Below are 21,835 nucleotides of genomic sequence, written 5' to 3'. Positions count from 1 at the left end.
TGACCCGATAGAAGCGACTTTTAGGAGAGAGGGAATACTCGAGAGGCTAATCACTCTCAAATCAGTGTAAACGTTAAAATTTAACGTACACCTTACTGACGTTATTGACATTAATAAGAACGTACGCGCTTTATTCGCTTAACTGAAACCGGCATACTACAAATCGCGTAAACTCATAGTGTGAATACAGTGATAGCACTATGCAGCGATCTGACTTTTAGCGGACGCTCCTTATGAGCGCTATTTACACTAATCGCAGTAACCGCGCGCAGTGACTCTATTATCGTCCTTAGACGAGTCCTTATATTCATTATTTCTTAAGTTTGTAAAATTATTTGAGTTTGATTTCCTATTAGTATTTTCGTCGAGATTTTCGTGTTTTGTTCCTTTTATTAATAATATATCTGTAAACAAACTTGTAAATATATGGAATTTGTTTTGCGGAACGAGGCCGAATAATTCTGACTTCCAGCTCGATGAAATAATTAGAATTAGAATTTCAAATCAATATTTTCGACGGCCCATTAATCTAGCACCTCCAGAACCGAATTTCGAAATTCTTCATAGCTCAGAATTTTTGTCTTTTTTGGAGATTTTTTTTTGTACGCTTTATAAAACTTTTGGGCTTCTCCTTTTTTCAAAAAATTAGTTTTCTTATGGAGGTGATACCTTACGTCAACCTAGCACTCCCACATCCAAAAATACAAAATAATAAAAATCCAATTACACCCGAATTTTGGATGAACTTTTAATTTAGCAAATGAATTGGCTACAAATCAATTGTTTAATTTGAGTAATCAAATTTTCAGTGAAAGAAAACTTTTCATGATAAAGAAAACCAATATTTAAAAAGCAGTCACATTTTCAAACAGAGTTATAAATAAAATGATACATTTGTAACTAGAATACTAATAATTTCGACCAGAAAATGAATTTTCAACTGGGAAGATTAATTTTTACCAAAAAAGGTGACTTTGCATTTAAAAAGATAAATTGTCAGCAAAAAATTTGATAATTAAATTTTCTGGTGAAACAATGTTCAACCAGACTAATACGTAATTTACTCGATTGCAATGTGAAAATTGATTTCAAAAATTTTTTATTTTTATTATTTGAATTTTAAATAAGAAAAAAGTAGCGCAAGTAGGTCAAAGTCACAAGAAAAAAACGATAAGTTATGAGGAAATGAAATACTCTTCCTGCGCCAAAAATAAAACTCAGGTCAATTCCTGGATTTTTTAAGTTCCTGGACGATTCCCGGATTTCCTTAAATTTCCGCACAGTAGACACCCTGTCATTTTATTTTTATTCATCAATAATTGATTATTACTTTATAAGATTTGAATATTTGATCGATAGTTTCCATTTTTACATTTAAAAAAATCAAAATGAACAAATAAACAAAAACTAGTCATTATGTCTTACTCTCCAGCAAAAGTTGTGATTTTTGCTTTATTTTTCAACGTTAAATATTTTACAACATTGATTATAATTAACTAATTACTCTCTGACTGTTTCAAAATAGTACGAGATACAAATTCATACAGTTAATACATAGCTTTTTCATTGACACGTTTTTCCCCTACTGTTGTGCCGCGTGACGTCATGTCGACTTGTTTGTACACGCAAAGGGTCGCTTTATGAGACAGCGCGATACACTATTTTCGTTATTACGTACGTTATTCACGTTCCGAACACTATTTTCACTCTCTTCCTTAAATTTGCGTTCGAGTTACGGAAAATACACAATGATTCCCTATTGCCTTCATTATTTACAGTAATTCTTTGCATTAATTACACTGATTCGAGAGTGATTTGCCCCTCGGGAATACTCGCGAAATCTTCCCTCTCCACTTACCACTGCATTCTCACGGAAAGAGATAGGCCGTAGACGCGGCTCACGGACAGGATATAGATGAGACGCGGAGATGGTGTGGTGAGAGGTGTTTTTTTTTCAATCGTTCATTAAAAATAGCAACTCAAAAACTATCAAAAAAAGGTGTAAAAACCTCGATTTCGATTTTTTTATAATAAGCCCCCTTGCTTCTGCGCACGTCACACACATACACGCATCTCTATATCATTGTACAAATGTTTTTTTTGTATGTAATATTTTATGCAAATAATTTCGTTTAAATAAAAACATAGCAAATAGATTTGTCGAGAATCTTTCAAAACTTAAAATGAGCGATATTTCCCACGATATTATGTGCAATATATTTATTTGATACAATTTCTTTATTCCAAAGAGATGTATCTATCATACATACTTCTAAATCAATTAGTTTTCATATTTTTCCTACCAGACACAGTTATAAAATAATGTGCAAGAATGTGTGTATTATATTTGTATAGGTTTAAAAAGTGTAAAAACCAATTACTGTTTATTCAGCGAGCTTTATATTTTGCAGAGGAAAGAATTGTAATCAATTCCATTTCGTTCAGTCCCTTCTTCGACTACACTTCAACCCTCACACCACAAGGTGAGACAGAGTCTCATTTACCACAAGGTGGGGTGTCTCCACACTCCAGTCATTTTGAAACACATTACGAATGATTTATGGTATAATATTGTTTAGAAGATATTTCACAAAATTATACAATTATTCAAAGGACTTTTTCAATCATTTTCTGCTAAATTATAACGAGAACATTTAATTTCTTAGATTCTTTTCAGTTATAGGAAACACAAAGGCTATTTACACAGGCCGTAACACATAATATATTTCATAAAGGATAATAAATGATTAAGTAACTTCTTGCAGTAACGTTAATAATATATTGACCAAAAAATGCAGTTTCATAAACATCAGCATAAAAAAACAGCATACAAAGGTACTTAAAAACATGAAAAATATAGGTATCACATATTCCAAATAGCAGAGTGAAAATTCATATTATCGCTCCTCTAAACATCTGTAGCATGATTTAGTGACCATCACCCATTTCCATGAGCAAATGACAACTGAAGAGGAGGCTATTGAGATCTCTACCCCCCCTGAGACGCTCTAGGCCTAGCTCATGCGCGAAAATAGGGCCTTGGGGTGCCTAAAACACCCCACCTTGTGATGTGCGGGTTAATTGCATTCGAATAGTTTCGTTAGTGCTGCGCCGATTCCAATCGCTCTCATAATACTTTCGGACGTTCTCACGCATTGACACTAGTTTTTTGCAACACCCGCCTTGAAAGTGAGGACTTCCATGCCGGTATTGCATCAAATCGTCTTTTCCTTCGGTGCAGGCGCCCGCAATATGTACGTACAACATCGCCTCGTATATCTACGTTGAACTTTCGTAAATCCGTACAGAGCCCCGAGCTGTACGGAGTTAAGCTTTCCTGGTGTACTTCAATCCAACAGACTGTGCGGGAATCATAAAGACGAATGCGCACTTTGAAAAATGTCTACTCCACGAATCGAAGCAATGGACGCGCATGCACATTTCAAAGATGCGTAATTTTGCGCACCGGCAAAATAAAAATATTCTTTAAAAAATGTGTGTTCACGGAAATGATGGAATTCTCAAAATTCATGGCATTTGCGGAATTAATGAAATTAGTTTAATTTTCAGAATTCGTGTAATTTGCGGAATTCAGAAAAATCGTGAAATTCTCTGGATTTGTGGAACTCATAGAATTCATGGAATTCGCAGAATTTATGGTTTTTGCGGAAATCGCCAAATTCATGATATTCGTGGAATTTGTTTAATTCATGGAATTCAAGAATTGATAATAGATTTTATGCTTTCACGATGATTCATTTTGATTCAAGAATTCTATGGGATTTACGTAAATGAAGGAATTCATGGATTTCAAAGAATCCCGCGAATTAATTGAATAAATGTTTAAAATAAAAATCTGCTAAATTATTTTCTGGGGTGTTTTTTTGCAAAAAATAGCTACTCTTGTGATTACAGCATTTGACTTCAGCATTCGCACTTGTCTACTCGCACTTTGAGCCTGCGGCTCATGCTGCAGGTTTCACACTCTTTGTCAATTGCCTATTTTGCGCACTTGTATCACAAATAGCTATTCAAATATAAGATAGAAACCCAATGGAAATGTTTCAATTGTATTCAGTTCGAAGCTTCTTACTGGGATGGTAGAAGAATGGATAAATTAAGAAAAGTAAGAAGAATTAGTTGCTGGGAAGGGGGGCCGTGTGTAAGGGAGAGAGATTTCAGGGTCAGAAGAATCATTTTTCTACACAAAAATTATAGAATCTACCAAGTTTTATTTATTTCTAAGACATACCATATAAAAAAATTGACGATTATTTTCAGAGTAAAAATTCACAGTTTTCTCTAACACTTTTCAGGAGTAATTAATTTCCTGAGTTAATTTAGTATATAATTGTGTATAAAAATATAAATCACATAGATCAGCAAGGTTTTATACTGCTATGAAACTTCTACCTACTTAGGTAAACTATTTACATATTCTGATTCGGCATTTTGTTTTGATAAGAACTTTCGGCCATTTTAATGAGTACATCAGCCATTTCAGAACCAGTTTGTTGTACCATCTCGTACAAGTAACCTTTTCTCTTGTCTAGTAACAAAAAAGGATGATCAAATTCCTGTAAAGAAAAAAATACAGAATGAGAGATTATAAAAACATCATTATAGAACAAATGAAAACAGCAGATGGAAAATCTACTCACGACCATATGCCCTGCATCCATCACAATGAATTTATCACAGTCCATAACAGTATTAAGTCTGTGAGCAATAATAAAAACAGTGCAGTCCTTAAATCTTTTCCGAATTGTTTTCTGAATAAGGCCATCGGTTTGGGGATCCACATTGGCAGTTGCCTCATCCAGAACCAAAATTTTATTATTTCTGACTATAGCTCTTGCTAGGCACAACAATTGTCTTTGACCAACACTAAAGTTTGCTCCGCCATCAGTAACTTTTCCATAGAGACCAGCATCAGCGACATCATCTTTCAGCTCAACTTCTGACAGGCATTGCCACAGCATTTCATCCGTAAACTCCTCAAAAGGATCCAGATTTTCCCGAAGTGTTCCGGCAAAAAGAAGAGGTTCCTGAGGAATAATACTAATCTTTGACCTCAAATCATGCAACCCCAAGTTACCAGTTTGCACACCATCTATATAGATTTCTCCTTCTATATTTGCCAGCCTGAAAAGTGCAGCTATCAAAGAAGACTTTCCAGCTCCGGTTCTTCCCACGATACCTACTTTTTCGTTAGGCTCTACAACGAAGCTCAAATTTTTCAGTACCAATTCACCCCCAACACTGTATCTTAAGCCTACATTTTTAAATTCAACACGACCTGATGTTGGCCATTCTAGTGGTGGCTTCTTATCCGGTTCACTTTCTAAGGGAGGTTCTTGTGGCACTTTCGTGTATTCTAAGACTCTCTCAACTGAGGTCATTTGGTTTTCGAGTTCTGCAGTTTGGATAATTCCCCACTGGAGCATTCCTGATAGCAGGATGCACTGAGTTATGATGAGGCCTACATCGCCAACTGCTTTCTCGCCGGCTAATAGAAGGAATGAGTAAATGACAATGCCTACGTAAATTGAACAGATGAGTTCTAAGTAATAACCAAAAGCCCTTGAGCAGGAAAAGTAGAGGTACCATGATGCTGAGTGGTGATCTTGATGATTATCGAATTCTTTTGTTAAGAGCTCCTGGGCTTTAAAAGCTCGTACTGTTATTAGACCTTGGAGTGTTGCACTCAGGTGACTGAAGACTGGCGAACGAGCTGTTAAAAATCAATATGGTTCAGTTTTGTATATTTAAAGGCATGTGCTACTTAGAAAATGTTCGATTTTACCAGTTTTAGGTTTCCCCGGATTTTTTCTAGATTAATCAATATTTTGTCTTTAAGATCAAGGGAATGATAGCAAACACGCTAAATCACGTTCCTGTACATTTTTTTTAGGGTTAATTAAACAAATTTTGATTTTGCTAAAAACGTGTGTGTTATGTGTGTTACAATTCTCCAGAGCGTCACTTCCAAACTACACAATATTTTTGGTCAAAAACGTTGGACTTACAAATAAACATAGTAACTAATGTCCCGGAACTAACTTTGTTTGTAGGCAATCAAAACAGTTTATTTTATGAATAATTTCCAAATTATCGAAGACATAGCTGAAAAACGACTCTAACCTCAAAATAATGCACATTTCCTACCGAAAAGAATCTTTGAGTATATACTAAAAATTCTTTAGGTCAAAGAAGCTCAGAGGCTATTTCAATAGAGTAGCCGACACTCAAGGGTCCTTTGTTAAGCTTTAGGATTAAAATTTAGAAGTAGATTTTTTTAAATTTCATAGTTAACAGTCTAAAACATAATAATTCGGAATCTACGGGTTTCGATGACTTAAGATATATAACTTTTTTTTTAATGCTTAAAATTGGAATTAATAGAACGTTTCTCGTAACTGGAATGAGATACGCCAAAAAAGACAACATTTTTTAATTCAACTAGAAAATTGTATATTAGTATATAAGTTATAATTATAAATAAGTATAATGAGAAAATTCATCAATTGAAAATAAGTGTTAATAATTTGAAGAGAAATTTAAAAAGGGAAAGCGGATTATCCACGACCAACTACTGTAAATAACTCTGCCCGCCCGGTACGTGACGATTACAAAAGAAACATTATATTACCGTCGCACCACTCTTAAAAGGACCACTAAAAGGATCTTGAAAAGGACCCAAATCTCTCAAACTATCTCCGAGACTATTTTGTTTCAAATCGACTTTGTTTATAGACTCAAATGGGCCAGGCTATTTCGCTAAAGAAGACTCAGAGATTTCTTTCGGTAGGGTGCATACAATTTTCATTTAGTACAATACATTTTGTGTTACTATCTCTCGAAAAAGAGTCCGGGGACGTCCGTTATGATACTTTATAGCATCTTCGAATTAAGTTTTTAAAAATTTTCATTTTTGTGGACAAAAAGCAGGGGGAACTGTACCCGATTGAACGCACGATGAAGTATCACAGGTCTTTAAGTTTTAGCCAAACCTCTTAAAATTTCAAAGCAGGGTGTCCAGGTTTTTTCCAGGTATAATTTTTCGCGAATTTATTGTAAATAATTTTGCTTGTTTAGTTTATAGAAATTAAATTAACACTACACGATATTCTTAAAGATTTTAGCACGATAATTTAATTAAATAATACTAAAAACATAATTAATTATTTCTTAAATTTGTCTCTAATGTCCATGAATTTGAATCACAATCCAAACAAAAATTTTATTTTATCTACTTATGCTTCAAATTCCTGAATTTTTAACTAAAAATTTTGGATTTTCAAATAGATTTATGAATTTTACATAGAAAATACTATTTTCTACCCAAAAGATTTTTCAAAAAAATACATAATTCTCAATCAAATACTTGGATTTTCAACAGAAAAAGATCAATTTTCAAATAAATAGCTGAATTTTGAACTAAAAAATATCAAGTTTCAACCAAAAATGGAATAGAAGATTCATTCTTACGAAAGAAGACGAATTTGATAGAAAAGACATGAATTTTAACTCAAAAGGACAAATTGTCAAACAACAATTGAATAGTTAAATTTTCAGTTAAAAAATTCAGTTTCAACCAAAGCGACAAATTTTGAACTAAAATTATGAATCTTTAACTAAAATAATGAAATTTCCAATAAAAAGATTATTTTTTAGCCCAGAAGAATAGTTTCTACCGAAAAAATCAACATTTTCAACTAAAAAAGATAATTTTTCAACCAAATATTTAATAGTTATATTTACAGTAAAAAATTCTCTACAATAAAGAAAACAAATTGTGAACAAAGTAGTTAAAGTAGCAATTGGAATAGTTCAATTTTCAGGAAAAAAATTAATTTTCAGCTAAATAAAAAACAAATATTCAACAAAATAGCTAATTTTGCAATCAAGGAGATGCATTTTCAATTAAAATGTTGAATCTTTAATAAACAAAAAATTAATGTTCAACAAAAGAGTAACTCTCAACCAATTAACGAAATCTTCATTAAAAAAGATAAATCAGCAACCAAAAATTAATTAGTTGATATTTCAACCGAAAAACATTAAAATATGTAATAAAAAATAATGAAACTCGGCCAAAAAGAATAAGTTTTTAACGAAATGCATGAATTTTGAACGAGAGACTTAAATTTTCAACTAAAACTGATCAATTTTTGCCCAAAAAGAGGATATTTGAATTTTCATTTTAAAAATTTATTTTAAAAAACTAATTTTCAACAAAATAGTTCAATACAACGATATAAAAAATGGAATGCAACAAAAAAAGTTATTCATACTTACTGATTCCCTCTAGACGTTTTACGCTTCTACTTGTCTTAATGTAAATCGACTTCAAAAAGTAAAATAAGAATCCTGTGATAACAGTAGGTATGACCAACCAGAAATTGACAATTGTCGTCATGATCATAACTGCTACGAGGAAAAGAAAAATTTCCAAAACATCGTTCATGCTCAGCGGTAAGTACCTATCAACCAATCCAATGTCCTTGGAAAACCTACCAAGAGAATACAGAAAGTTGAAAAAAATATTCTAGTATAGATATGAAACCAGAGGCGGCAGAGCCATAGGGAGCACATCAGAGCAATGCCCCCTCTGAAATAGAATGATTAAATTCATCAGATAGTTTGAATTTTTCCAAAAATTTATCTGAAATCTTTGTAAAATATTTGAAATCTTTAGAAGGTCTTTAAAATCTTTGGGAAAACATTTAAATCTTTGTCGAACAATTATAATATTTTTGAAATATTTTGAAATATTTGTGGAATTGTTGAAATCTTTGACAAATCATTGATATCCGTGAAATCTTCTAAATCTATCCGAAATCTTTTGCAAAACTTTTCAAATGTTTTTATGGCTTTGAAAAATCATTGCAATCTTTGAGAAATCTCTGCGAAATATTTCAAATATTTTATAAATGTTTAATCGAATTTTTTATAAAAATTTAATCGAATTTTTGAAATGATTGGAATATTTGAAAAATCCTTTAAATCTGTGTGAAATCTTTTAAATCTATCTAAAATTTTTACGAAATACTTCCAATATTTTGAAAATAGTTGGCATTTTTATAAAATATTAAAAATATTTTTGAAATATTTGAAATCTGTGGAAAATCGGAGTCTTTGTGAAATCTTTTTAAACTATCCGAATGTTTTGCGAAACATTTGAAATCTTTGTTAAATCTTTAGAAAATCATTGAAATCTTTATAAAGTAATTAAAATATTTTCACAATATTTGATAATATTTGTGAAATTGTTTAAATCTTATGAAATATTTGAAATCTTTCAGAAATCATTGAAATCTTTGTGAAAACTTTCGAAATCTTCGAAATATTTTTGAAACATTTGTGAAATTATTGAAATCTTCGGGAAATTATTTATGCCTTTGTGAAATTTTTTAATACATCCAAAATCTTTGTGAAATCTTTGCGGAATATTGGAAATCGTTGAAATGTTTGTGAAACAATTTAAATCCTTCTAAAATATTTTAGAAGTATTTGTATATTTTTGAAATATTTGACAAATCTTCGAAATATTTTTGAGACATTTTTTTATATTTTTTATATTTTTCAAATATTTGGTAATATTCATAAAAATTATTTAAATCTTTGTGAAATCTTTTAAAACGCATTGAAGTCTTAATGAAATCTTTTAATTCTATCCGAAATCTTTGCAACTTTTTTTAACGCTTGGGAAATCATTCTAATCTTAGTGAAATCTTCAAGAAACATTTGCAAAGAATCTTTGAAAATATTTTGGAAATATTTGGGAATATTTGTGAAATTATTAAAATCTATGGGAAATCATTGATGTCCTTGTAAAATATATTTAATCTATACAAAATCTTTGTGAAATGTTTGAAACCTTTATGAATTCTTGGATATCTTTGGAAAATCATTGAAATCTTTTAAATCAATCGGAAATTTTTGTGAAATATGTGAAATCTTTGCGAAATATTCGAAATCTTTGAAATGTTTGGAAACTAATTAAAATTCGTTCAAAATGTTTGGGAAATAATTAAAATCCTTTCAATATATTTTTGAACTATTTGCACATTTTTTAATTTGTTGAAATCTTTGTAAAATCTTCGAAGTATTTTTGAAATATTTTTTAAATTACTGAAATCTTTGGGAAATCATGTATGCCTTCGTGAAATTTTGTAATCTATCAGAAATCTTTGCAAAATATCCGAAAACTTTTAAATGTTTGCGAAATAATAAAACCCTTTTAAAATATTTTTCATGTACTTGGTATATTTTTTTAATCTTTATGAAATCATTAAAGTCTATGTGAAACCTTCTAAAACTATCCGAAATCTTTGCGAAATATTTAAATTCTTTGTGAAATGTTTAGCGAATCATTGAAATCGTTGAAATATTTTTGAAACAATTTTGAAATTAGTGAAATCTGTGAAATATTTGCGAAATCTTTAGAATAACATTCATAAAAATGATTTAAATCTTTGTGAAATCTTTAGAAATTCACTGAAGTCTTACTGAAATCTTTTAATTCTATCCGAAATGTTCGCGACTTTTTTTAACCTTTAGCAAATCATTCTAATCTTTGTGAAATCTATAAGAAATGTTTTTAATATTTTTGAAATATTTGTGAAATTATTGTAATCTTTGTGAGATCTTTAGGAAATCATTGATGTCTTTGTAAAATCTTTTTAATCTATGCCAATTCTTTGCGAAATATTTGAAACCTTTTATATTTTTGGTAAATCATTGAAATCTTTCTGACATCCTTGGAAATATTTGGTTATATTTGTGAAATTATTGAAATCTTTGGGAAATCATTGATGCCTTTGTAAAATATTTTCAATCTATTCAAGCTCTTTGTGAAATGTTTGAACCCTTGGTGAAATCTTGGATATCTTTGGGAGATCATTGAAATATTTTAAATCAATCGGAAATTTTTGTGAAATATGTGAATCTTTGCGAAATATTTTTAATCTATACGAAACCTTTGCGAAATATTTAAATACTGTTAAATCTTTGAGAAATCATTGAAACCTTTGAAAATCTTTGGGAAATCAGTTAATTTGAAATCAATCGGAAATTTTTATAAAATATGTGAAATCTTTGCGAAATATTTGAAATCTTTTTAATGTTTGGGAAATAATTAAAATCCCCTGGCGGACCGAAAGAACAGAATGAAGCCTCTACAAAGTACACGTAAAGACCCCCCATTGGGTGCCCATTCGGTTCCTTTTTAAAAAACTAAGAAAAACAGCAAAATCAACTATTAAATTGTTGAAATTCGGATTCTACGTTAAAATTTGCATTAGAAACTCACAGAGAAATCGCAAAACTTTTTCTTGCAGTGTTAAAAACTTTAAAAAATAAAATACCTGTCATTTACATGGGCCGAATGTGGCTTCAAGTGCATCTTCTTTTAGTAGCAGTTAATAAGCGTTCCGTCGGTAACTTTAAGAATTTTGTCTGGATGCTAGCGCCACGCAGTGGAAACCTCAGACAACAACGCTGCGATACAAGTGAGAGAGAATTTTATTTTTAAACTTCGCGCGCAACATACTATGGGTGCGCTTGAAGTCACCTTCAGCAGAAGTTAATGAAATTCCTTAAAATTTTTAACGCTGCAAAAAAAAGTATTACGATTACTCCGTGAGTTTCTAATAGAAAATTTAACGTAGAATCCGAATTTCAACAATTTAAAAGTTGATCTTGCTGTTTTTTTTTGAGTTTTTTAAAAAGGAACCGAATGTGGACTCAATTGGGCCTTTATGGGTACTTTATAGAGGCTCCTATTCGGATTCTTCGGTCCGCCAGGGCCTTTTAGAAAATTGTTGATATATTTGGTATATTTTTGAAATTTTTGCGAAATCATTTAAGTCTATGTGAAATCTTTTAAAACTATCCGAAATCTTTGCAAAATATTTAAATTATTTGTGAAATGTTTGGCGAATCATTGAAAACTTTTAAATATTTTTAAAACAATTTTGAAATTATTGAAATCTTTGTGAAACCTTTTAATTCTATCCGAAATCTTTGCGACTTTTTTAACTTTTGGAAAATCATTCTAATCTTTGTGAAATATTTAAGAAATGTTTTTAATATTTGAGAAATTTTTGGGAATATTTTTGAAATTATTGAAATCTTTGTGAAATCTTTAGGAAATCATTGATGCCTTTGTAAAATCTTTTAAATACATGCGAACTCTGCGAAATATTTGAAACCTTTTATATTTTTGGTAAATCATTGAAATCTTTCTGAAATCCTTGGAAAAATTTGCAAAGAATCTTTGAAATTTTGGAAATATTTGTGAAATTATTGAAGTCTTTGGGAAATCAATGATGTCTTTGTAAAATATTTTTAATCTATCCAAAATCTTTGCGAAAAGTTTGAAACCTTTCTGAAATCTTGGATATCTTTGGGAAATCATTGAAATCTTTTAAATCAATCGAAAGTTTTTGTGAAATCTTTCTGAAATATTTAGAAATCTGCGAAATATTTAAAATATTTTTGACGTATTTTGTAATATTTGTAAAATTATTGAAAGCTTTGTGAAATAATGAAAGTCTTTGTAAAATCTTTTAATGTAACCAACATCTTTGCGAAATATTTAAAAACTGTTAAATCTTTGAGAACACATTGAAGTGTTTGTGAAACATTTGTAAAATGTTTCTGAAATCTTTAGAAACCAGCGAAATATTACAAATATTTTTGAAATATTTGGTAATATTTTGGAAGTTATTGAAATGTTTGGGAAATCATGGAAGTCTTTGTAAAATCTTTCGAGCCTTTTCGAAATATTTGAAAACTGTGAAATCTTTGAGAAACCAATAAAATTCTTATGATAAATATTTCAAATCTTTCTGAAATTTTTAGAAATCTGCAAATTATTAAAAATGATTTTTAAATATTTCTGAAATTATAGAAATCTTTGGAAAATATTCGAAGTCTTTGTAAAATCTTTTAAACCTATCCCCAATTCTAAATTTGAGTGGTATCTTCTGAGTTTATTCTCCCGCCCCCACCTAGAGAAAAAAGGTTCCGCCGCTTCTGTATGAAATACGAAAAATACCGATAGTAACCTGTTCATGATCCTTCCAGATGGATTAGTGTGAAAAAAGGACATTGTTGCTCTGATGATGTTGTAAAACATCGAAGAATGCAAATTTTTAGAGGACATCAGGCACATTTCAAAGTAGACAAATGTCCTTACATAAACAGAGATAACCGTTGCTACAATCAATCCACTGTACACGTACACGTACCACAGTCTATCCTTCATTTCTTCTTCCGTATAATTCAAATAAGTACTAATATTATCACTAATATTTCTAGCTTCCTCCACATTGACCCAATATGACACAAAATAATCTCCACTGGACGCAATAATCTGTTGTACAATGCTGAGGCCAAGCATAAGTAATACAAAGGAAAGGCTACCGACAGCCTTAAAGTAGGACCAGTAAACTTGACTCGAAATTTTTCCAGTTGTTCTATGCTCTGCAACTTCTTCTCTTTCATGGTCAGAAGTTACGTCTCCCAATTCAGCCTCACTCATCAGAGACTTCACATCTTTTTCATCCTCTTCTTTCTCCTCAGTTTCCTCTGTAGCTTGAAGCACAGACAAAAAGTCTAAACCCGAGTTTCTAAGTGCCTGGAAGCTTCCTTCAACTTCCACTCTTCCATTGCTTAGAACATAGACACGGTCAACGGAGTTCAAGTACTGAAGCTGATGGGTGACCAAGATGATTGTTTTTTCCTTCAAGTAATCACAGACACACTCTTCGAAAAGAGATCTACCCACGTGCGCGTCAACTGCTGATAGTGGATCATCGAGAAGATAAACATCAGCTTCTGCATAAACAGCTCGGGCAAGATTAATCCTCGCTCGTTGACCTCCACTCAAATTTATACCCTTTTCCCCTATAATTGTCTGATCCTTGTGCGGGAACATAATAAAATCTTTCTCCAATTGACACACTCTCAGGACTTTGTCATATCGCCCTTTGTTCATTGGCTGGCCAAAGAGAATGTTTTGCCTTATGCTAGACGCAAAAATCCAAGGTTCTTGACTGACATAGACTACTTTCCCGTGGACCTCCAGTTTTCCTGAGATTAGTGGCAGTTCCTGGAGAATTACATTGAATAGGCTAGTTTTGCCAGCACCGACTTGACCTATAATTGCAGTTAATTCTCCGCGCTTTGCAGAAAAATTTATGTTTTTCAGGGTATCATCAGATGAATCTTTGGACCATTTGGCTGTCGCATTTTTTATTGTGACTGCAATTTCTGGTTTGGTATTTTGGTCTACAATAGCAGATACATTTTCATTTTGAGCATTAAAGCTGATGTTCCGTGGTTTCTCATGAGTATCTCTGGACCATTTGGCGGTCTCACCATTTACGGAGACGCCTATGTCTGATGTTGATAATGAAGTGTTTTTGGAATAAAAACCATTGGTATGTTTCTTAGATTCCTCAGACTTTAGATGATGAATTTCTTCCAATTCCATAAAGTCTTCAATTCGCTTTATGGATGCCATGGCTTTGGCGATACGCTGAATACCTGAAGAAAATAAACATTAGGGCGTATCGAAAAAAAGTTGTTTGCTAAAGTTTCATTGAAAAATTCCTTCTGTTTCCGCATCATAGATATAGCTAAAAATCTCAAAAACGAAGCACTTCTTCAAATTTGAACAGTTAACATTTTTTTCGGATTTAAATTATCAATGAAAATAGTTCAAAGCAAGCCGAATCATACCTGTATAGCGATAATTCTGTTAAAATATTTTTATCTTCCCTAATTGACTTTGAAGTTTGAAAAATCGACTTTTTCGCTATTTTCTTAGAGTCACGGTAAGGTTCTAGACTATTTATCCATATAATGTATGATATACATTAATGGGAGTGTATTCGCAATATGTTGCAACAATAATATATAAGGAATGTTGACATTAAAATAAGTTTTCTTGACTTTAAACTACACGAAAATATTTAAAAGTGAAATTTTGCTCATTTTTCAACAATAAAATTAATTTTCGGTATATAAATGATCAGAAAAAACAGTTCGAAACAAGTCAAGGTTTGCATATACATAACAAAAAATGATTTTAATCAATTTTAATTAAATAATTAACCATTAGTTAATAATAGTTTATTCATTTTTTATTGATTCTTATCAATTGTTTGCTAAGTAGGTACAAATCCCCTTTCGCAGAACTATTTTTCTGGTAATTTATATACCAAAAATTAATTTAATTGTCAAACAAAGAGCAATATATCACTTTAAAATATTTTTTTGCAATTCTAAGTCAATACAAATTATTTAAATGCCAACATTCCTTATTTATTATTTTTGTAACATACACTGCCGTGCAAAAATTTTAGGCCTCCTCTTTTTTCATGACTGCATAAATTCTCTTAATTTTAATTATGCTAGAGCTAAAAAAATTTCTCTTTAAAAGATTGTTTTCGAAATTGTGTATAAAATAAGCCCAGGGTGAAGCCAATTTGTCTAGTTTTTAATAAGATATTGCTAAAATAGTGTAAATTTCAATGTTTTCTTAAATTTGCAATAACTTTCGAAATACTTAACATTTTTCAATGTTCTTGGGCTCTTTTTGAAGCTTTTTCTTTCACCGTGTCACAAATGCTTGTCAATATACATCGTAAACATTTTCTTTTTGATTCGCAAGAACTTGAAGTTGTAGCAAGGAAGTTGGAAAAACGTCAATATTATTTTTGATAACAAAAATATTTTTGTAAAATATATAAAACATATAATCATGAAGTTTCTATGTAATTTCCTCAAAAGATATATTTATTTAACTTTTATTCTGATTTGCCTACAGATAAGATGTTTTCAAATTTTTCCAACTTCTTTATTACTACTTCAAGTTCTTGCAATTCGAAAAGAAATTTTTTACAATTTATACTTGTAAGCTGGTGTGATACAATGAAAAAATAGCTTAAAAATGAGCCCAAGCACATTGTAAAATATTGATTATTTCGTTATTATTATTTATTATTTATTATAGTATTTATTATTTCGATATTATTATTGGTTATTGACAAATTGGCTTCATCCTGGGCTTATTTTATACAGAATTTCGAAAACAATCAATCTTCGAAAGAGAATTTTTTTTTAGCTCGGGTATAATTAAAATTGAGAGAATTTACTCAGTCATAAAAAAAGAGGTGGCCTAAAACTCGCACGGCAATGTATTGCAAATACATTCTCATTAATGTATATCACACACATTGAATTTTTGCTTTTCAAATTGGAAAAAGTGCTTCGTTTTTTGATATTTTTACCTATATCTATGATGCGGAGACAGAAGGAATTTTTTTTTTATAAAACTTTAGGGCAATATTTTTGACTCCCAAAAGAAAGTTTTCATTGCTTTAGAAATTCGAGCAAACAACTCTTTATTTTTTCGATACGCCCTGATAAACATTTTATACAAATATAAAAATACTATGTTTTTTTTTTACTTGAAAAAATGTATTCCAAATGCATGGTGTAACACCAAAAAACACAAAATATTTTGTATTGGTGAACCATTTTTCGTGATTTTAGCCGCGCTAAAAGAATTCTCTCTTTTAAGAGAACTTTTTTCTCAAAATCTCAGAAAGTCATTTTCGTACGTACAAAAAACTTTTCAGCTCATCGAAAAAGAAAAGCATAACCACTTTTTTCGGTAGGTCCTAATTCACATAGACATCGAATACAACAGTTAAGATACTTGAGAGGTTACACATCACTCATACTTAAGAGATTACACATTTTTGGCTTACCTCTTTTATTATTTTCTCCATAGCCAATAGGCTAGCCCAAAATGATTAAATTTCGATTTTTTATTATTTGTAACTGGACGCTTGTTTTTTTCAAATAAAAAAATGAATGCCATTGAAAAAAAGTTAAAATATTATTTAGAGGAGACTTTACGTTCTTAAAATTTGTGTTTAGAAAATAGATAAGAGTTGTTACTAAGTGGATTAAATAGAGAAGAGCGGCGAGCATTGAAACGACTGAAGCGAGCATTGAGAGAGGATTCAAAATAAACGGCCAATTTAATTTAAATCATATTAATGTCCTTAATATGGTTATTAAACTACCCTTAAAACGATCGTTAAAACGGTCGACAATAGTCCACAATCCAAAACTCCTGCGCAAAACTCAGAAAGTCGATATTTTTACGTTCTCATTCATAAGAGTGTAATTCTTCAATAGATATCAAATTTTTTAATTTCGATAAAAAATTTAAAAAGTTATATGCTCTTCAGCATTTTGAAAATTTTCAAAATAAAGAAAAAATTTGTTTAATAGGCTAAGAAATATAAATCCAAATTTTTACTAGATATGAAATATATGTATTTCGAAACTATTCTCATGAAATTTGTTGATTAGATAAAAATGTTAAGAGTCGAATCATTTTCAAAAATATACCATTTTTATTTCTAAGAGATCCGTAAGCTTAAAGCGTTATTTTTTAGTAGACTTGAACGAGATTTACAAATTATCTTGATGAATTTTTGCAATTGGACACAATAATTGAGCGCAAAGGGCGAGTTTCGATTTAAGTTATAATATTTATCACATTAAGAAAAATGAGTTAAAGTTTATGCATTAAACGTACGAAAACAAGCGCAAAGCGCGAGAGCATACCCAAGCGCCGCGAGCGCGATTAAAATTAGAGCGACGCGCCGCACCGCACACGCAGCGCGCAATGAGAATGTGGCCGCGCAGCGAGCAATTTTTTAAATAATTTTATATTCAAGGGTTTTTGGGGTCGCTTGTTACGAAAGTCCACTTAAAAAATTTCAACAGCCAATATTGAAAATGGCGGACTGTTTTGATGAAAAAGTTGGTGTCTTTCGCTAAAATTAATCGCGGAGGGCGTTTTGAGGACACTGATAGCGAAAATTAAGTGAATTTTTAACTCTTAACTTAATTTTTTTATTGAAAAGTTAGTGCTGTTTACTATAAAGTCAATAATGAAGGGGTTTTAAGGCCGCTGATCACGAAAAAACACCCTATATATGCTACGAGATGTGGACAAAAGAATAAGTTTCCTCCATAGATTTGTCATGCGCGTAAGCGAGTTCACTTGATGTCTTCTTGCAAGAAAAGGTGGAAAGAAGTGGAAGCTCTGATCACGCGATTTGATTCCTTATACTATCTCGCATATAAAACAATTGACCGCTACGCCAGATCTCGCCAGATCTGTACTTCATCGTTAAATTATTTTTGTATCTTATTTAAAAGCAAGAATTTGAAGCAGTCACATTCACGGAGCATTCTTGTTAACTTAAAACATGGAATAGTATCTTTTAAGCATACGTAAATTTTGTGCATATTTCCAGGATGACCCTCCATTTTGCAGATTTATTTTCCATTACTTTTTAACTGACATATTTATATGCGTTTCAGACGCACCTAAGTCGATATACGTTCAAGTCACGCGCGTTCCTCGACAAGGTAAACTTTAAACGTGCACCTGCCGTGGAATATTCGATCAAACCATCTGCAATTCCGAATTTCAGTGCACTAACACAGGGTTTTGTCGAGGAATATTGGATTGAATTAACGCGGTCATTAATTTTCAATAGGGAGATACTTTACTTTCGGAATTTATAAACTTAGACGTACGTTATTGACACTGAGAATACAAAGTTAATGGTGTGAAGGCTATGTCCAAAAAGCTGGCATCGCCATTTTGAATTTTCCAAAATCCGAATCTTGTGCTGAATTATGCTAGATTGTGTTAGATTTTTACTCTTATTGTTCTGCAACCGATTTATCGCAAAAGTCTCAATTTGAGCCAGAATTTAAAAAACAAGTTTAGGGCCAGCATCAACATTTTTATTTTCTGAAAAAACAAAGATTGTGCTACATTTACGCACGATTGTGCCCTTTACATCAAATTTATATAGGCAACCACACCCAAAATTAAAAAAAAAACGCGAATTTTGATAAGCTGAAAGTTGCCCTGTGATATGCTAGTATATTTCCGGTAGAAATGAACTTTTTTCATTTAGAAACATTTTGTTACTTGAAAAATTTCAAAAATGTTAATTTCTATAATCTGAAACTTGTGCTGACTTTTACTAGACAAGAACAACTAATCCCCAATAAAATGTTCACTTAGATACATATTTTTAGTGAAAATATAAGGTAAATCGACCATTACTGCTCAGGAAAAAAGAAACGATAGAAAGTGAGTCGCTTTGAATTGCGTATCTGTCATTTGCAGATTAAAAGAATAAAAATGCAATCGGTTGGCCACATTTTTAATCGGTTACCTGTGCGCAGTGCTTCAAATCTGCCATTCCACATCGTTAAAATCCTGAGTGAATAGAGTTGAATGAGACTGACTAACCTGAAATAATTCCTATGACCATTCTATGATCGTTAATGTGCTTAATGGGTTAATGGGTTGAGATTCAATATGAAATGAAGTTCTTAAAAGATCACACCCAATGCGCACATAGTAATTTTCAATAAGCGTGAATCTGCCAATTGTAGGTTACCTCAGGCTGTGTTCAACTGAGTGGACTATGCAGATTAAAAATTTAAAGAATTAATTGTTTCGAATGAGAAGTATGAGATAATAAGTTTGAATAGCACAATGCTGATTATTAAAAAATTACAGAAATTCAAATTAAATAATATTGTAATATATTATCATTGATGCGCCAATTTATTTATAAATTCAATGGTTATTTAGTTGTAATTCTCTTTTTAAAGTACGAGGTGTGTTCAAAAATTAAGGTGACTTTTCAATTTTCGCGGGCTACGTACATTCAAGTTTTAAATTTTTGGTTTTATTGCGTTGGTACACTCGTCACGATCATATGTTCACAGTTTTGACTATATAGCTCGTGTTGTTTTTCTGGCAGAGGCGTAAAAGGTTAGAAGGGCTTGGTGTGCTCGGCGATTTTCTTCTTTCGAAAAAAATGGAGCAAAGAGTTTGCATTAAATTTTGTGTGAAAAATGGAATCCAGTGCTCTAAAACTCTTGAAATGTTGACAGTTGCATACGGTGAGTCTACTCCGAGTAAGAAAAATATGTATAAGTGGTACAAGCTGTTCCAAGAAGGCCGAGAGGATGTCGAAGACGAACCTCGCCCTAGACGTCCCAGCACGTCGAAAGAAATGGTGTTGAAAAATCGCCGAATTACCATCAGAGAAGTTGCTGAATATGTTGGCATATCGGTTGACATATCGGACGTTTTGGGCTGTCAGCGAAATTTGTTCCAAAACTGCTTAATTTTGATCAAAAGATCCATCGCATGACCATCGCTCAGGAGATGTTGAATGAAGTCAATAATGATATTCACCGGATTTGGCCCCCAGTGACTTTTTTCTTTTCTCAAAACTGAAGAGACCCATGAAAGAACATCGATTTTCAACGATTGAGGAGATAAAAACTCCATCGCTGAAAGAACTCAAGGCTATACCACAAAATGATTATCAGAAGTGCTTCGATGATTGGAAAAAGCGTTGGCACAAGTGTATTATATCTGAGGGGGATTACTTTGAAGGGGACAACATAAATATTGAGGAATAAATAAATATTTTTTGAGAAAAGCATAAAGTCACCTTATTTTTTGAACACAACTAGTAGTTTCATTAGATTATCCTGTACAGGAATTATAAGATTTACACTGAATTAAGCGTCAGTGACATTCAACTTATTCAGTGCACATGCTAATGGCTGCAGGAAGTTCACGTATTAGAAACAAACTCCGTAATTCGCGTATAGCCATTTGCATCACAAACATCCAAATGATTAGAATTTCAATACCCGCATTTTTGGTAAAGGCAACTTTGATAAGATAAAACGTGAGTGTTAGTTTTTGTAAATTTAAGATTCATATATGGTAAATGTGAAATAAGTAAATAAATGTTTAACATTCTGATGTGGTGTGATGCAAATATCTCGACAACTATCTATATTCTATAACTTATGAATATTCGAATGTTCCGCATTTCAACCAATTTTTTGCGAAGTTGCCTAAACCGTGAAGAGCTGTCGCTGACTGTCTCAGTTTCGGACACTTGAACTTGAGCTGCGAAATTGCGTTTCCATTACTAAAACGGTCACTTTCGCTGTATTTGTAATAAAATGTCGTAGTATTATTTTAGTTATATATTAAAAATATTGTTTATAAGACACAACCTTGCCGTTTAATTGATTATTTATTCTAAAAAAGTTGTTTAAAGTAGTTTATTGAAACCTCCAATTCTAACCTCAAAGTTTCCCAGCTGCTTAGTTAAGTAATGTAGGACTTGGTTAGGTGGAGTGGAAGTGTGCGAATGTGTGTTCATATCGACGAAAGTATTTATAAAGAATTACGGTTATTGTATGATATTATATGGTGAGAGTGGTGATTATTAAGTGCAATAAAAGTACGCTGATAAGTCAGATTAAAAAGTGACGTTTAAAAAGGTATTTGTATTTTATTATTGGCGATAAACGTAAGGGGTTAAAATTTATAGGTTAGATCGAAAAAGTATTAAAATGGCAGAAAACGAGGGAAACAAGGAACTGGTCACGAAGTTAGGTGTAACAGCAGCAGATGGAGCGAAGTTTAATAAAAATACCGATATCGATAGAGACAAGACTTACAAAACTGAAACAACTGAAAATAACCTAGATAAGACAGACGAGACGAAAAAACGGGGTAGAGGAAGACCACCAAAAGAAGAAAAACTAGTAAGAGAAGCTCAAAATCACAAAAAGATAGATGAGATATTCAAAGCTTCGGAAAAAACAGGGACAGAATCAACGATACAGAATACAATAAATGCACCAAGTACAGAGCAGGCAAAACAGG

The 21,835-nt window shown here is 31.6% G+C and overlaps 2 protein-coding genes across 5 annotated transcripts in view; one reads left to right on the top strand and one right to left on the bottom strand.

Moving 5' to 3' along the window:
• The window catches only part of LOC117167351 (probable multidrug resistance-associated protein lethal(2)03659), a 199,681-nt gene that overhangs the window by 38,134 nt on the left and 139,712 nt on the right, over window positions 1–21,835 (top strand). The window lies entirely within an intron of this gene.
• Window positions 4,246–21,835, bottom strand: part of LOC117167336 (probable multidrug resistance-associated protein lethal(2)03659) — a 59,115-nt gene continuing 41,525 nt past the window's right edge. For all 3 annotated transcript variants that reach the window (XM_033352210.1, XM_033352195.1, XM_033352203.1), the window contains 4 exons: window positions 13,077–14,559; window positions 8,302–8,516; window positions 4,662–5,734; window positions 4,246–4,577 (listed from right to left, as the gene is read on the bottom strand). In XM_033352210.1, coding sequence (XP_033208101.1) covers window positions 4,431–4,577; window positions 4,662–5,734; window positions 8,302–8,516; window positions 13,077–14,559 — 2,918 coding nt within the window. In that variant the 3' untranslated portion in view covers window positions 4,246–4,430. The remainder of the gene's footprint in view (window positions 4,578–4,661; window positions 5,735–8,301; window positions 8,517–13,076; window positions 14,560–21,835) is intronic.

The sequence above is a fragment of the Belonocnema kinseyi genome, chromosome 1 (assembly GCF_010883055.1).
Source record: "Belonocnema kinseyi isolate 2016_QV_RU_SX_M_011 chromosome 1, B_treatae_v1, whole genome shotgun sequence".
Classification (NCBI taxonomy): domain Eukaryota; kingdom Metazoa; phylum Arthropoda; class Insecta; order Hymenoptera; family Cynipidae; genus Belonocnema; species Belonocnema kinseyi.
The sequence above is the reverse complement of the archived record's forward strand: the minus strand, read 5'-3'. Positions and strand labels throughout refer to the sequence as shown.